Below are 17,735 nucleotides of genomic sequence, written 5' to 3'. Positions count from 1 at the left end.
GGACAGCTCCTCATTTCAAGGCACTTTCTGCTGCATTTGAGGGATTTTTTTGGTTTCTTTGCACCTCCCAAGTTTTGGACCTTGACTGATAAACCTCCTAAGTTTTGTGCTACGAAAACAATCTGAAGTAAAAGATGATCTGTGTTTTGAGTCATGCAGTATAATGCTTCTCAAAACCATCCATTTTACTTTTTAACTTGGAGATATTGATTGCTTCTGTTGCCTGTTTTGTGATGCTCTCTTTGGCTTTTGCTTCTGTGTAGGGTCCTGCTGTACTCATTGGGGTACTGCCTGTCAGCCCTGCTGTATCTCCTGCCTCAGTCTCTGACTAATAAGTGATAAATGTCAGCTTTGTTCTATTGCCTCACAGAGAACAATTATGTAGTAATAAAGACATCATTTGTATTACTCGACATTCATAAATCAAGAAGATATTTAGGTTCTAATTCTGCTGCCCCTGTTTGACGGAATCTTATGCCGAAGAAGAGAAAAATAGTGTTTGGGGTATTTTGACCCATTTTTAAAGCAATCAAAGGAATGTTGTTGGTATTGGTTTTATGCACCTGAGTCTGCATCAAGCTCAGTTATGGTCCCGTGTTCTTTGTTTTTAAATGATCCTAAGATGTGCACTATTAGAAATTCCAAATCCATTTTTTAATGAGTTCTCTGATTTCAGTTGTGAGGTCTAATACCGAAGACGTGGAGTAATGGTCTTTAAGCATTCATAAGAGCTGTCCTGTTTTATTCCTGTTCTGTCTTGAAATAATAAAAAAAACCCTCTAAGGTAATGCAATGCAGGGAAAGGACATGGCATCCATAAATTATTGTCCTGCAGCTGGAAAGTGCTGTGCAGTGCTTATCTCTACTGTAGCATTACTGTATTTATCCTGTGGATCAAAAACCCACAATATTTTGATATACTGTAATTTAGAAAAAGAATCTCTAAATCACTTTTGAAATTCCTTTCAAGGTGACACATGGCATACTTGTTTTTCCTTTTCCTAAATCAAAAACATTCCACACTTTAAAAAAAACCCCAAACCATGTTCTCTGTTGTATATTTTTTGATGGCAAGAAATAACAGTCGTTGAAATGGGTGGAAGGAGATAAAGGCAGTCAAGATTGGATCAGGATTGTTTCGCTTAGATTCTGCTTTCTTTTTGTTCATATTTTTACTTTCACACTTTGAATTCATGATGTGTATTTGTTTAGAGTAAAACAAAATAGGAAACTTTAGGGTTTTTTGAGTGCAGCCTTAAAACGAGCTTGTAGTTGTTCAAACTACAGACTGTTTATTTTAACACTGATATATTTCTGGGGGTGGGGAGAGGAAGGAGCCTAGAATACTTCTGTTCACAGACTTTGAAATAAAATGAGTTTATCTGCCCTGACAGATTCTTTGTCTTTTTACAAGACAGATGAATACTAGCCTTTCACTGAAAGAAAATGTTATTTCTGGATATAATATGTGGCTATAAATATAATGGATATATTATGCCCATAATATGCTGTGAGATTTCCCTTATAGTACAACATTAGCACTCAAAAATGTGTCTACTTTTCAAACTTTGTTGATACATATTTTCAAATTCTTATATAGTAGAAATAAATATTTCTATATTTGCATTTGTTTTTTCCCCTTTATTTCTCTGCTGGCCATTTTCTTGGAAACCTGAAGCAATAGAGCACAATGAGTCTTTGTCAAAGAGGATCTGGACACAAATGACTGAACTTGAAGATACTGAACTAAGTGAAGGCAAAAGTTTGTCTGCATAATACTGATTTTTTTTTTTTCTGCCTAGCATAAACCATGAAAACTATGCGGGGGCTTTGGTGCTTGTCTCCAAATGATTTGCATTTCTAATAACAGTATTTTTTCAAACAGTTTTAAAGATAATGTTTTTGATGTTGTTCAAAATCATGGCATAGGACTGCAGACCATTAGGGATGCTGTAGCTTTTGTGATGGGCGGTCTGGGGCAGCTGCTTGGATTAGAGTGATAGCTGATTACATGTTTTCAAATGTGCCTCAGTATAGATGATTCAGGGGAAACTTGAGCCAGATGTCCAGACTCAGTCCAGCATGGGCCCACCAAGGCTGAGCATGACCAGGGTGCAGAGTGCAGATTTGGTACAGCCCAGGGGCACAGCATCACTTGAGGAGGAGGTGGTAGTCTTTGAGCAGAGCCTGTGGAGTTTGTGGCCCATTTTGACTCTGTATGGTGGCACGCTCTTCTCAAGAAGAAGATTTTGGAAACTTACATGGTGTTTGCTCATAGACAGTGATTTTCCATTTATTCTAAAATAGTTTGAGTACTAAGTTTGGTACTTCTGTCATCATTGACCATCATATTAGTCTTCTGGATGTAGCTAAAAGTGACAGATGTGTTGTTACGTTTCTGTAAAGCATAGATTAAAGTACTGAAATTACCTTCTTTCGGTTCTACTGAGTGCAGTTTATGCAATACCCTAAAGGCCAAAACGCTTAAATCTTTTCTCTCTAAATCATAGTTTGCTATGTTATGTTTCCAAATAACAACTTGCATCCAGAAGTTGGTAGGACTTCGAAGCAGTGAAGATGGAGTTGTTGACTTTTATTACATAGCTTTTGGAAATTAAAGACTTCATAGATAGAGCACTGGTAAATACTTATGTCACAAATTGAAGGACTGAAAGTTAAACTGAATTTGTAGGGATTTGATAACATTGATTTAATATTTTTTTTCAGAACACTTGTTTCATGGAGTAGCAAGTGAAAGCAAGACATCAGAAATCCCTCTTAAATCTTGCCTTTACTGTGAGCATTAAGAAATAGGTATTCGGAACAATTATCGTTAATTTTGTTGACTAGAAAATCTATGGACTTATTTCTGTTAACTCATCACAGAAGTGCTTATTTGGTTGTAATTACAATGATGTGTTGGTTTTTTTTCTTGCAGGTGGCTATTTTTAATGCAATAGCGTTGTTAACTGGCTGAAGACTAAACATGAGAATAGCAGGTAAGCACGCTCTGTAAAATCAGACTTTGGTCACTTGTGTAACAACTGCTATGGACAATACTAACAAGTTGTGACAATAAGGATTTAAAGTCATAGAATCATAGAATATTGTGTTGGAAGAGACCTCAAGGATCATCTGGTCCAACTTTTCTTGGCAAAAGCACAGTCTAGACAAGATGGTTGCCTAACCATGTGATCCCCCCATGTGAAAAGGGGGGATTTTCTCAAATGCTTAGTGTTTAATTAGTCTGTCAGCACCCCAGGAAAGCCAGGATCATTGTGCCTGCACAGTCTGTCAGTTATGGGGACCCTTCACTGAACTTCCTTTATGTTTAGGTGGAGCTTGAGTGACTCTAGTCATACATGCTTTTGTTACTGATTGGTGTAAAATTCTCTTGCTTTGCTCCTAAAGATACAGTCAATAAAATACAGAGCACCAGTAGGGGGTGATCATAAAACATAAAATATGCAACACCATTGGGGGTAGTCATACCTTGGAGGTGGGCAACTTTAGGATAGAGATGTGTGTGTTATTACAGTTAAGCTTCAATGAACAAAGTTCATCTGAGGAGAGAGATTTCACCATGGTTGTTGGCTCAACAGCAGGACATCTTTCCTATCTCCCTTGGTTGACAGGTGCTATATGGTTTATCAGCTGCAAAGTGCCACCAAGTTCCACTCCCTGCAGGGATTTTAACAGCCTGGCCATGGTGTTTTCACTCTGCTCTGCCTGCCATTTCATCCCCCTTAGCATGACCTTAAGGTTATAGACTGTGTGTGGCAGGGGAATCATTGTGGGATAAGTTGTTGAGCATGCTTATGGCATTCCATCCAGGGAGTAGCAGCTGCATTTTACCCTATAATTTCCATACCATTGTAACTTCTGTTTGAAAGTGAATATAACTTCCTCTAATTTGACCGACACCCATCTTTCTGCAATGGCCCAGCACCCTGTTCAGCCAAATCTTAAAAATGTCCAAATTGGAGAATCCACCACTTCCGTGGGGAGATTATTCCAACTGTTGATTGTTCTCATTGTGAAAAATTTTTCTTCTGTTTCCAATTGGAATCTCCCCCAGAGTAACTTGTACCCACTTCTTAACGTACGTTCAAATCATCTGTTTTCTCCAGTGCTTATATGTAGTTCTCTTCTCTTTGAGTGCAGTGATCTTTGGAGTTCCAGCATAATATTTTTAAATTAAGTTTGCATCTGTGTTTTCTTACATCATAGTATGTATGTGCTCACACATAAAAAAAAGAAGGATCAACTACAGGCAAAAACCTCTTGTATCTCTTCATCTTTCTTTTCTGTTTTTATCCCCTTATCTTTTTTTAGCCTTTTGGAAGGATTGATTAGCCTCTCTCATGCTTCTGAAGGCTGAGTAATCTGTCTATTTTAAGGTTTTCTGAACAGCCCATCACAGCAGCAGTCTGAGATGTGCAGGAATACATAAGTTTGTTTTTTTCTGAAGGATTTATTTGGCTGGCAATGTGAGAAACAGAAGTATTTTACAATAAGATAAATAGATGTAAAAATATATTTCAAATTATGCTAAAAATGGCGAGGTTCATGGCAGTGCCCCATACATTCAAGTTTCCATTTCAGATGTAAGTTGCTGAGGTTGTGTGGTTCCAGCTCTTCTCTCAGGAGATAGATTGGCCCCTCAGCGCTGGAGAAAGTTTGGCTCTCAAACTTTGAGATACCCAGGGCTTCAGTATATTAAAAGGGGGAGGGGAGAGGTACTGCTTTTTCTTACTTTTTAAAATAGCTCTTTTGAGCCATCAAACTTTGCTTTTGAAGGTCATTAATTTAAGTTTGTTGAAAAGTAGGTGAGGATGCTTTTTTCTGGTTGGCTGGTGGTTTTGTGGTGGTTTTGTTTTTTTAACATAATACTCAGAGCTGACTGACCATAGCAGCCAAGCTACAGTATATTAACAGATCCTAATCAGTCTCAGTCTTGGCCATACATTAAAATAGAGGTAGCTCAATTTGAGGGGGTGGGGGTGGGAACCACAGTATTTGTGAACAAGGAGGAACCAGGTACTCACAGCTAAGAACAGGGAAGTGGAATGAGAGAGGTGGGAATTTCACGTTTGGGCAACAGCCAGGTAGATCAGCATAGTTCATCTTGTCAAACTCAATTTTCATGGAAAAGTCTTTGGTTTCTCCTGGCTTCTGAGCTGAATTGGTGGACTGTGGTGTCAGGCAAGCATGAAACAGGAAAAAGCTAAGAGCAGAGTACGTATTTGGTATGGTAACCTGATGGACTGGTGCAGTTGCATTCTACATTATGATGTCCATTTTTTGCAGGTTAATTCTGTTTAGTAAGTCCCCAAATGATCATATTGTTTCTGAGTTCCCCATAGTGTAATCTGATATACAATTCTCATGTTGTCAGTTTTGGTGAACAAACGTTGCTATTTGCAGATAATTTTTTGAAACTTTTCTCTGTTTCCTAACAGGTGCCGCAAAGTTGGTAGTTGTCATAGCAATATTTTTGTTGACGTTTTATGTCATATCTCAAGTGTTTGAAATAAAAATGGATGCAAACTTAGGACACATATTTGGTAAGTGGTGACGTTGTTTTCTCTGTACATCTGTTAATATTTACTTGAGCCATAATCAAGAACATCATATTCATTGTTCTTTAAGCTTGACTTAGGCTCTTACACTTAAGAATTCTGTGTTTGTTTTTAATATGTATACTTGTTATTTTATATATATATAATATATAATATGTGTATTAAATTATTTTCTGTATGAAATACTTAAAGTACTCTCTTATGTTAAGTGCATCAGTTTGATTCTTTTGCTTGTCAAGTATACATCATTTTACCTGCTTTTTTTGTTTATTGGTACTTGCATTCTTAGTGTAGAGTTGCAAACTAGGTGACCTGAGTGATGTTTCCGGAAATCTGTGCTCTGCCTTACTACTGCTAAAGAAATTCAGAATTTGTTTTGGGTGGGTTTTTTTTGCTTGCACAGGTACACTGCCTTGTTAAGTTGAATGTGCAGTAATCGAAACATTTCAGATGTACCCAGGTTCTACACATAGTAGGATTAGCAGTTGAGGTGTCTTAAAATTTAAGTCTGTTTTGAGCCAGCATTATCTTTAAAGGTGCTTTTTATTACCAAAAACCCACCAAAGAATTTTAGGTACATGGGTAGAGTTCATGTTCGTTAACTCCAGATTACTGCAGTGTGAGCCAACATCTGAACCAGTCAGCAGAGATAACTTTAATAACCATCGAAGAGACAGAGGTGTCATTAAGGTATGTGCATGATGAGGTCACTTGTGTTTCTTCCTATCCCAAGAAAGGGAGTCACAAATGGCTGGGTTGAAATACACCTCAGTTGCAGCTTCCAGTCTGAGGTGAAAGGAACCTCATCCTCCTGAAGCTGTAAGAGGGAAATTCATTTCACTTTAGTGCCCACACCTCCATAAATCCTTGGACGTTTTGTATCTTCATGGATCTTTGTGTTAATCAGAGAATAATAAATTAAGGCAGTGTTCTGAATGGGTTTCCTGATCACTATCATTCTTCTACTGTGTAAAAGTTGCTTTTTATTGGAGCATAGTATTCAGGTGTATTTAATACTTCGTTTCAACTAACCCATGTTTATAGAAGTACAGAAAGATTTTACATTTATATGATATTTTGTAGCAGATGACACTTTAATAGTAACATCTTGTAAAATTTTCCTTTTTCATTTTAGCTAGATCAGCATTGGATGCAGCTGCACGCTGTGAGTATTCATATGCATGTATTACTGCTGTGACTTGCTTTTGCTAGTAACAGAAAGACTGTTGAATTTTCATAGTTAAGGAAGTTTTAATTAGACTTTAAATGCAATCAGAAACTAATTTTCCTCTTTTCCTGATTTTTTTCCTTAATTTCTGGTAAAGTCTATTTTGTAGTTTTGGCTTGTGGCTTTTGATGACAGTGCCAGAGCAAGCAGCAGGGTGACAACAAGAAGTTAGAATAATGAGGTACTTCAGAAACCTAGATTATTTTAAGCTGCTATGCAACTACAGATGTGATACTTTTTGCTTTTGCTCTTTTCCTTGAATTCCTTCAGAAAAGTAACTGACGTTATTTGTCTGTTAGCCTAGCTATGGTGTTGTCTCTAAAATCTTGTTTTATTTCCTTTTGAAAGCCACAAAACCTCCAAGATACAAATGTGGAATCTCTAAAGCTTGTCCTGAAAAGCATTTTGCATTCAAAATGTCAAGTGGAGCAGCGAATGTAGTTGGACCTAAAATTTGTGTAGAGGATAATGTGTAAGTATTTTTACCTGTTATCTCAAAGTATCTCTTTCCAATACTGTCTTAGATCACTTTGCACATAAAATCAATAGCTTAAATTAGGTTTTGTTTTGCCAACAGTCTGACCATATGAAAAAATTACATTGCATTATAACTTTATCTCTGAAGCGTACTTAACGCTCTGCAGTAAATGCAGAAATGTATGTTATTTTAATACACGCAAGACAGTTTGCACTTTATGTCAGGTTTACAGATTGAAGGGTTAGGTAAACTTTGTCAAATCAGATGCACACTTGCCTCTAAGTAACTTGTCCTCATGCCTCTAATAGTAATTCAGTGAATTATTGTATTGTCTTTTTCAAGTCATCTTTTAAGCTGTATTTCCACAGTACCACTGTCAGAACACATTTTCCACTTCTCTTTAAAGGTTGATTTCAAAAGGGGAAATAGTATTTTAACAATTGGTATTTAACTGTGCTAATAGTAACTAAAGTTAATAAACTTAAAATAATTGTGAAATGAGGAAAAGAACTGCTCGAGACACAGTTTGGTTTTAAGTCTTCTATTTTTAATATTGATATTTTTGACAGTATTAGCAATAATACTGCATCTAGAGTATTTAACTGCATACCTTTCAGTAATCCCCATAATGGGAATAATAGTATTTATTTTTAGACTGTTTTTTCCTTGTAGGTTGTTCCTCCTCATTGTCACCCAGAGTGTGCAGCTTCCTATTAACATTATCTGTCTACTCAGTTTTACAGGTGACATGTCAGAAAAGATGTTACTGTTGTCAGATTTTTTTAATATCAGTCACACTTAAAGCCTTTGCCTTCCATTTGCGTTTAAACTACTTCAGTAGCTGTTTGTCAGCCCACATTATGTTAGTACAGAGAAACATATATAGCAGTTGGTGCTAATGAATTCTAGAGCAGATGTCAACTTCACTGTGAACAAAAGAACCCCACGTAGTATAGTAAATAGGATAATTAATCTATAAGACAATAAAACATATTGGTTAACATTTTCCATCACTTTACTCTCTAAAGTAACTGTAAGACTAGTCTCAAATGATCTTAAAGAGAAGAATATTTTTAGCACTAACTCTGGCATTCTGTTGGGAGGCTGACTTAGCTCGAGCTTGCTCGCTTGTGTAGGAGTCAGTTTGCAGCAGAGCATCACGGTGTAGTTGGGGAGCACGTGCGAAGAAAGCATGAGCTCACCTTGGCACATACTAAATACAAGCTGCTAGGTTTTGCTTTCCATTCTTACCAGTGAGTCATTTTGTGACCTTAGACAGGCTTATCTAATCTCTTGGCGAGGTATTTTTGTTGGTGTTACAAAACTTGTTACCATCTCGTTCTGGTTGCTTAATATAGGAAGCTTAATATCTGTGAAGACTTAAGCTGATTCAGTGATTAAAAGTTGTGGGAGTGTAAGTAATATTTTAATTTTGGAATTGCAGTGTTATTTTCTTTGGGGGTTTTTTGACTTTTTTTTTTAATGTATCACTTACTGGTTAACTAAGAAGAGATTGTTGTTCCTGTCCAAAAAAAAGTAAAAAATCTTCTACTGGATATTTTACTGAAGAAAGTGATGAAAAGAAAGTAGTTGCTGGCAAAAGTTCTCTATTCTGTTAGTACTAGTGCACACTTCAGTGCACAGCTATTGCATTTTAAAGTACAGTTTGCCTTGGCAAAAATCTTTCTGGTTTGCTTCAGAGGAGGACTTGTCATGTCTGTTTAAATATTCACCAGAAAATTTGATTGATTTTATGTGGTCTCCTGCTTTGCTCATAAGAGGTTTTATTTCTCTTTCAAAAGCTCTTATAACTTGTTGATTGTAGATTCTTGGAACAATTCTAAAACTGATGAAGGGCTGCCCTCCTGTGAGAAGCTCTTGCACTGCAGCCTGTTATGTTTGTGATGGTGCACAAGCTGTCTCAAGTGTATAACGTAGTATATCAGAACTCTGAAAAAAAACTTATTTCCTCTTCAGAAGCTCTTTTATTAGAGATATTTTGTGAACTCACTCCTGCAAAGTTTTTCTTCTGATTACTTTGTACTCTTCTTCATACTTCCAAAACAGGAAAGCAGGAACAAGTTTTCATAATTTGTAAATTATGTTTACAGAGTAGGTTTTTCCCTATACATTAACTGTAAGGATGTCACCAGGTTTATGAAAGCACTAAAGAATGCATGTAATTTCTCAATCTTTAATTATATAGATATTTTAATGTGAAACAGGAATTTTGCTGTGTAGAAGCTCAGTTATAGCCTTGTTCTGTATTGGGAGGATATAATCTGAATTAGAAAAAAAATACTGGACTCATCATCAAAATATTATTGTAGTCACTACTTCTTGGGATTTTTAGAAGGGGTGATACTTCTTTACCACCAACTTCTCCATGCAGTTTTACTTCCTCTGTTAAGAAGCCAGTTGCATGATTGTGCCACGGTAGCCTGATATCAGAATGTTGCACTAAATTCCTTTAATAACTAATAATTTTTGCATTCATGGTTGCAGGATTTTTTTGTTGTCTGAATCCATTGTAACTTTATGGATGCGTGGAATTTCAGTGTCTAGTCACCTCAGATATTTTTGCACTATTATTTATTTACAGAGAATTTTTGATTAAAATGGAAGAGAATTCTTATTATTTTTTGTAAATTAAATGTCCACTAAATTTTGTATGAGGAAAGGAGTGTGTTCAGAACTTCACTGCCTTCTTGGATTTATGTTCCAGTCTTTATTTGCCGTATGTTTTTCTTGTTTAGAACGGATGCTCCGACATGACATGAAAATCTTATTTCTTGATGTGATGCTGTAATATGAGTTTAAATGCTTCTGTTCAGTTAGCTTTTAAACTCATTAACACATTTTTATTTATCATGTGCTCACAACAAAAAAAACCCCTTAAAATGTTGACTATGTGACTGTGCCAAGCTCCTCAAGTTAATATTTGGTTCAGGCTCTTTAGCTGCAAGGTATTTTTTAAAATAAATTAATAACACTATTTTTGTGACATTTTTAATATACAGACATATATTGAAATGAAGATGATTAAGTGATCAAATTAAATCAATACAACTGGAGATATTTTTGTTATTCTCAATTTGGTGGTGTCATAAGAGCACAAAGATTAGTTCAAGGAGATTTTGCTTCATTTAATTACTCATGAATGTGTGGTCTGTTAACTATGTGACTTCTAGAGTTTGATCCAATTTAAAAAACAGAAATATTTCACATCAGAAAATTTTCCTATTAAAAATATTTATTTTGTTTCAGTTTAATGAGTGGAGTTAAAAATAATGTTGGCAGAGGAATAAATGTGGCCTTGGTCAATGGTAAGTGACATTTTAAGTCAGCAAATTGTCTTCATTTTCAAATTGTTTCCAAAATTTAAGGTGAAGAAGTAAGGGTTGATGAAAGGCAAGCAGTATGAGAAAAGGAAGCATTCAACTTATTTATACTGAGATAATGTCAGATCTTGGCACTGACACCTTTTTGTTACAAAGTAGAAAAACTCAGTGTGTTTTTGTTTCTAAAAATGAGCTGTAAAAATAGCAACAGTGGAGTGCTCCGGTGACATCAGATAAATTCCTAATACACAACAAGATGGAAAAAGACATGAGATGCATCCTACTTTTGCCCTTGTGTGTTTCCACCACTAATAAAACTGTAGCCTGCATTCTTCTGTTGCTCTGTTTTCAGTGAAACTTCTTAAACAATTTTGTTACTACATGGAAAGACTAGCTCGTTATTTCTTAGCTTGAATCTGTGTATTTGGTCTATAGATCTTGTCCCTAAATACATGATGTTAGGTAATTTTGTTCAGGGTTCTTAATTTTCATTAAAACCAAACAAATTTAACTGTGCGTTACCTTGAAAGCTGAACTGAATGTCAGTACTGGCAGATTTCTCCTTAATGTGTAGGAAGCAATTCCTTGTAGCACTGAGATAGCACTTTGTCAATTCACTGTAATATAAATTCATGTTATTTTTGGATTGTACTTAGGTTTACATCATCTAAAGCATGCCTTATAGACCTGTGCTGCTTTCCTAAATTGTCTTAATCTGTTCAAAACCAAAATACCTATCTTTGTATTTTATAGCTCCAGTCTTTCTCTCTGTCTTCCAAACTTTAAATGAATGTGTATATTAAAAAAAGTCTACCTTCCATCAAATACTGCCTTTGTAGACAGCATAATAAAAAAAAGCTAATCAGATATACTATATTGTCCATTTTTTCTATCTATTCTGATTAAATCTACTAACAATTTCCCGTCTATAGGGAAACATGCAGTGTAATTTTAATCTTCCTTACTTTGCATGTGGCACTAAAGGCAGTCTATAGCTCTACTGTCTATTTTTGCAAAACCAACTTTAAAAAAGGCAAATATCTGTACTGAATACTCTGTATTTGTTTTAGAGGATGTAGGTGTTTTATTTTAGATTCCACTTGAAGTGAAATCAGAAGTTTGCAAAGAATCATAGAATGGTCAGGGCTGGAAGGGAATCTTAAAAGATCACCCAGTTCCAACCCCCTTGCCATGGATAGAGACACTTTGCACTAGACCAGGTTACTTAAAGCCCCATCCAACCTGGCCTTCAACACTTTATGGATCGTCTCACTTTATTTCCTCTTAGGTTTTCCTGCACCTTTTTGCAAACTACTGTTTAAGGAACAATTTTCATAGAAGTTAAGATTTATCATTTATATAGTGTCTTCTGCAGCACTTCCCCTGGAAGAGTCAGTAACAGGAGTGTTGGGCATGTTTTCTGTAAGATAATTTTGGTTAAATTCGATGACACCAAATATTTCTTTTTCCCTCCAGGTAAAACAGGAGAAGCATTAGACACTAAGTTCTTTGACATGTGGGGAGGAGGTAGGTGCAGTTTAGCTGGTCAGAAACAACGAATGTGCTTTTTTTCCTTCTCCAGACTCCATTTGCTGTGGTGGTTTAACAGGATAGTTAAGGGAGTGCTTCACCTCTGTAATTGTGAGGAGAGTGCAACTTACACAAATAGCTGAGGTGGAAGGAAATGGTATGGTTAATCAAACAAACTTGTTCTCCAGAGTAGTTCTCACTAGTCTTTACACAATATGTATTAAACTCTTTCTATAAATTAAGAGTTCTCTGATGCATTTTAGCTTTCTTTCACTTCAGCATCTTTTTATAAATGCTAAGTACATTTAAAATATTCTTAAAATAATATCTTCACAGAAAGACATTGCAGATGTGTAAGTATAGAACTGTGGCTTGTTAATAAACAGTTTTGTGTTCTCTTTCTTTTCAGATGTGGCACCATTTATTGAATTTCTGAAGTCCATTCAGGATGGAACAATAGTGTTAATGGCAACATATGATGATGGTGCAACAAAGTATGTAATTGATTTTAAATAGCAAGTGTTGCTTTAAACTTTTAAATGCTAGTTTATACTGAAAAAAAATACATTCCTTTTCATGCAATCACTTTAGATAAGGATTTGTTTTTCCAAGATGACAGATTTGAAACTATACTTTCTGTTTATTAGTTTTATAATGCTGATGTGATTTGGGAACATCAAAGATCAAATTAAAACTAAGCAGATGTATGTACATATTTACTTAGAGAGCTGTGAGGTGTATACTATTGTGAGAAACAAAAGTAAATTAGATATTAAATTAGACCCTTAGCAGAAATATCATGAGTGTTTGTTTCTGAAGACTCTGTAGGTAACTTAAAGGAAGAAATGAAGAGCTGCTGTTTGGAGATTTTGGAATGATAACTTATCCTACAGAATTGCTTTCCCTTCCATACTAAAATTATCCTTTGTGGGCCTACAGGCACTGAACTGTGCTGGGGGGCAGCAGTCTGAATTTTGAATTAACTGACCCAAGCAGACAAGAACTTCTTTTATATATTCAGGCTATTCTTCTAATCTAAAATAGCTTTCACTTTATCTAGACTTCAGCTTGAGCCTGCAAACTTTATTTACTTTAAAGGTTGACTTTTTTAGTTGCTTAGAGGATTGCTAACATGACTTGAGATATATGTATAAATTCTCACAGGAGTGGGTTCCTGGCTTTTGTTGGTGTACTAATAGGTTTGTATCCTGGTTCCTTGAGCCTACAGCATGAAAGAGCAGCGCTCATTGCATCAGGTGATGTTAGAACTAGCCTTATCTGATTTTGAAAGATAGATCTTGCCCAATATTTACTGACTTAAACTATATTTAATCAGATTAAAGATGATTGGTGCACTGAGCAATGAAAGCTCTAAGGGCATATGTTTTATTCACATACGGAACTTCTGTTTTGTTCAAGGCTTAACGAGGAAGCCCGGAAACTGATTGCTGAACTGGGAAGCACATCCATTACCAACCTTGGCTTCAGAGACAACTGGGTCTTCTGCGGTGGAAAAGGAATTAAGACTAAAAGTCCATTTGAACAGGTCTGTGATTCTTTAACTTACTGGAATTTAACAGCTTGCGTTAATAAGGGCGTAGCATGTTTTATAAATGCCATGCATTTTTACAAGATGACTGTCTATTGCAGTAATGGCACACAGTGTTATTTTCAGATTTTTTCCTTGAGTAGCCTCCTCCTTTTAAACACAACAAAAAGATTCTTTGGTGACTCATAAATAAGAAGAAAATCTTACATGGGGTAGATCTTAATATGCCAATAGCTAGATCATTTATCTTTTTAATGAATCAAATTAAACTAAACAATTCAAAACTTATTGCCTAACGCTTGTATTTTAGTTAGTTCACGCACTAACAACGGTGAACTTCCGACAGATAAGTGGTAGTTAAAGTGTTGGTGTTCCCAGCTGTTATCTCTGCTCTTCTCTCAAAAATTATTGCTGCTACAGCAAAATTTATGAAATAGAGTATGTTCCCATGCTTTAGCTGTTAAAATTCAGTATGTGTCAATGATGCCTTTAATTACTGGTAAATGCAGCTTTGAACTAGGAGAAGAAGGAAGATGCATTTTCATTTGCCAGCTTTGCAAGGGAGTGGAAACCAGTGCAGAAGCAGTGGCAAACTCTTGGAGGCAATAGTGTCTTACCTGACTGCAGATCATTGTTTCGTGGTGGTTCATGCATTAATGCAGTTGGTCTTTCCTTGATTGTCTCTCTTCCTAAATAAACAGCCATAATAAAATTTAAAAATGTTTTCCTGGTGTGGCTTAACTATTCGTAGCATACACTTGTCTGAGCAAGTTACATTAAGTGGTGAATACTGGGAGATCGTTACATTTGATATGAAGGACAAGAGACTAATAGTGATGGTTTTTCTTTTTGTCCATAGCCTGAAAATAAGTAAATGTCTTAAAGCTGTGAGTTAAAGCAAAAGGATAAATGACTTCACATTAACAGCAGATTGATGTTTTCCATTTATAGCATATAAAGAATAACAAGGACACAAACAAGTATGAAGGCTGGCCGGAAGTTGTCGAGATGGAAGGCTGTATCCCTCAGAAACAAGACTAAATGAAAACAAAAGGAAAGGATAAAGAATACGGAAGAAAATGCACTTTCTGCTATTATTAGAGAGAGGGCTATGAAGGAGACTGCACTGTAAATAATATTTTTAAAGCATGCAGCCATCTTGTCAGTGTGTGCATGAGCACTGACATTTTGAATATTGGGATTATTTATTGCTAACACACATAGAAATTCTTTTTGTAAATATGTCCAAAATAAAAGAAACATCAAATCATTTCTATGCAGGTTTCTTAAAAGCACAGTATTTAGTTTTGCCTGTGGTAAATAATATCTTGTAGATAACTGGCCAATAAATTACATATGTGGACAATAAATAGATCCTGACAAATGTACTGTCTTCTTAACAGTGCAGTGTTGCTGTGACTATGTAAACTTAATGGAATATTGTAGATTTTAGTGATAAATTAATAAGGAGCTTTAATTTTTTTTATCCTCTGCCTTTTTAATGGCAGCATCACTTTTTATTAAAGCTATTTGGTTACTCTGATACCGCATGCTCCAAAAATTTTTGTAGTTCCCCATGAAAACTGAATAATCAGCAAAGGAAGAACATATGATTGTGTAACACAGGTATGCCATGAAAAGCACAATAGAAATTATTTTTTTTTATCTTTAGGGGATGAACAAAAATAAATATATAAATAGTGTGTGTGATATTTAAAACAGACTTGGAGGAATTTGTACTTAACTTGAAAGTGTTTGCTTTATGGAAGAGACTTGGCATGTTAAACAGCAGTACTGTGAGTAATTTGTTCAGTTTTTATTGCAATTCTTGTACTGCTGCTTAACCATTGATTCTCTCTATGGCTATTCAGCTATAGTGGCTGGTCATATAGTAAATGTGTGTAATGGAATAGCTTCCTCTTTCAGTTCTAACATCAGAATTAGATTTCACGTCCCAAAGAGCCTGTTGGAAAGCAGTCTGCCTTCTAGTGAGAGTTGTTTCAGGGTACACAGTTGTGATCCTTTACCATCCATGTTACTTCTAATGTGAGCTGAGGCAATCTGTTCTTCCAGTGAAATGTTAAGAGCATTGTGTCTTGGGTTATGCAAAGTGTTACTTGTAAACTTAACTGACAATGCTTTTTTTTTATGGAAAAAGAATGAACCAAGTTTAAGTGGCCTTATTCTGTAGCTTGTATGAGAGCTGTGAGAAGACCTTGCTTTCTTAGTAAATTTCTGTTTAAGTAGGGCCAGCTTGAACTTTTCCTGACACTAAGTAAGGTATAACTGATGGTGTCTGTATTCACAAATTAAGGGCTGACACAGAATTGGCTGTAATCTCTTGGGCTTTGTGTCATGAGTTTTGGTATATTCTGCGTAAACTTCAAGCTAGTACTATGGGGCAAAAACCACAAAGGATTTTTCAAGAACCCACAGTGAGTTTAACACAGAGGCATTAGAAATACTGTTATTGTTGATGTTTTCTGAGACAAATTCTGTGCACTAAAAATTTCAAGCAATATTGAGAATTACCTTGTAAGACAAATAAATAACCTCTGATACCAGAGTAAGACTGGATTGAGTTGTTCTCTATGTTTAACTAGCCTGTTAAATATTGTGAGTTTCCATCAATTTTAATGTAGAACAACAGTAAACACACCTGACACAGTAAAACTGCTTTTCTTAAATCTTTCAGATTTTCATGTATAGGAGAACATGTCAAAATTCTATATGTTTTTCATCAATGTAAACCCCCCTGTTCTAATGAATTTGAAATTCTATTTCATAACATTAAGCTGTTGTGGAAAACAAGTTGCATAAGTCTTGGAATTTTTACAGAAATCCAGTTTTGTTGGTGTATATGCCACTGGCTACACTGCCATCCAGAATAATATCAAAATAATTTTGAAGTTACTTGGCAGGGGCTTAAGAGAAAAAAAATTTGGCTGCATTAATAGTTTCCCTGGACTACTTTTGTTTTGGCTTTTAATGCCAATGAATATTTTATCTTTCATCAAATTAAAAAGTTCAAATTTCCTTTACAAAATTAAATGGAGAGGAAATAAGACTGAAGGCAACTCTCTTTTAGCCCTTGTATCTTTTAAATTTGTGCCTTTTTTAGAAATGCAAATTGAATAAATATATTATGATTCTTTTAACCTCTTGAAGTTGTACCTACAACAAATGTTTTAAACAATGGATTTTAAAGCAATAAAATGGTAGGATTATTTTTGTATCTTCTTAAATAATTTGATTCTTACTCTATTCTCTAACTCATGTCCTCACAGCTCTATGGTATCACATTTAATAAGACTATCTGTCAAGTATATGAAAGTTGTACTGGAGTGGCCACACAAATGTCTCCTTGCTCTTGTCCCTTGTCATGGTCTGTTGACTTACTGCAGGATTTGCCATCTCTGCCTTTGGTGGGCAAGTTACAGTGTCCTGCTGTCGAGGGGAACTTTCTTAATGTTAAGCAGTGAGACTTTCTGACAATCTACCTGCATTTCATTTGAGTTGCCAAGCACAAAGATTACTGTTCCGGCCTCTCTGATCTCCCATAGTTGATGGTAGCAAGTAGTCTGTTGCAAAGATGAAGGGCATTTTGTACCTTTGTGTGACAAAGCTCCAGGATGTGTGTTTTCCTACACGAGATGATGGGAACATTTGCAGCATCTTGGAGACTTGTTGAGAACAGAGCAGTGACAGAAGAGAAAGGTTGTGGGGGATGTCTACCTCAAAAAGAAGAGCTGTGAGAAAAAAAGAGGGGAGGACACAAGAAGATTTTAACTTAATTTTCACCAAGGAACACCCAGTTAGGATTCAAGCCACTTGAAGCTGACTTCGTTGTAAACCACAGCTCTTAATTGTTGTACTAGTGGTGCTTTATATGGATTAACAAGAGTCTTAAGAAAGAAGCTGAAGAGAGGTCTCTGCCCTCTGGACCTTGCCTAGTTTTCATGATCCAACTTTTTTTTTTTTTAATATTTCCTCTGGAAACAGCAGACCCTTTTACAGCCTCAGTTTC

At 35.7% G+C, this 17,735-nt stretch overlaps 1 protein-coding gene across 1 annotated transcript in view; it reads left to right on the top strand.

Annotated features, from left to right (window-relative positions):
• The window catches only part of FAM3C (family with sequence similarity 3 member C), a 28,340-nt gene extending 12,055 nt beyond the window's left edge, over window positions 1–16,285 (top strand). The window contains exons 2-10 of the mRNA XM_017818217.1: window positions 2,939–2,999; window positions 5,463–5,567; window positions 6,718–6,747; window positions 7,159–7,282; window positions 10,556–10,614; window positions 12,106–12,156; window positions 12,569–12,653; window positions 13,579–13,705; window positions 14,660–16,285. Of these exons, the coding sequence (XP_017673706.1) occupies window positions 2,987–2,999; window positions 5,463–5,567; window positions 6,718–6,747; window positions 7,159–7,282; window positions 10,556–10,614; window positions 12,106–12,156; window positions 12,569–12,653; window positions 13,579–13,705; window positions 14,660–14,749 (684 nt within the window). The 5' untranslated portion in view covers window positions 2,939–2,986 and the 3' untranslated portion in view covers window positions 14,750–16,285. The remainder of the gene's footprint in view (window positions 1–2,938; window positions 3,000–5,462; window positions 5,568–6,717; window positions 6,748–7,158; window positions 7,283–10,555; window positions 10,615–12,105; window positions 12,157–12,568; window positions 12,654–13,578; window positions 13,706–14,659) is intronic.
• The last annotated feature ends 1,450 nt before the right edge of the window (window positions 16,286–17,735 follow it).

The sequence above is a fragment of the Lepidothrix coronata genome, unplaced genomic scaffold (genome assembly GCF_001604755.1).
Source record: "Lepidothrix coronata isolate B3197 unplaced genomic scaffold, Lepidothrix_coronata-1.0 Scaffold66, whole genome shotgun sequence".
NCBI lineage: Eukaryota > Metazoa > Chordata > Aves > Passeriformes > Pipridae > Lepidothrix > Lepidothrix coronata.
The sequence above is the reverse complement of the archived record's forward strand: the minus strand, read 5'-3'. Positions and strand labels throughout refer to the sequence as shown.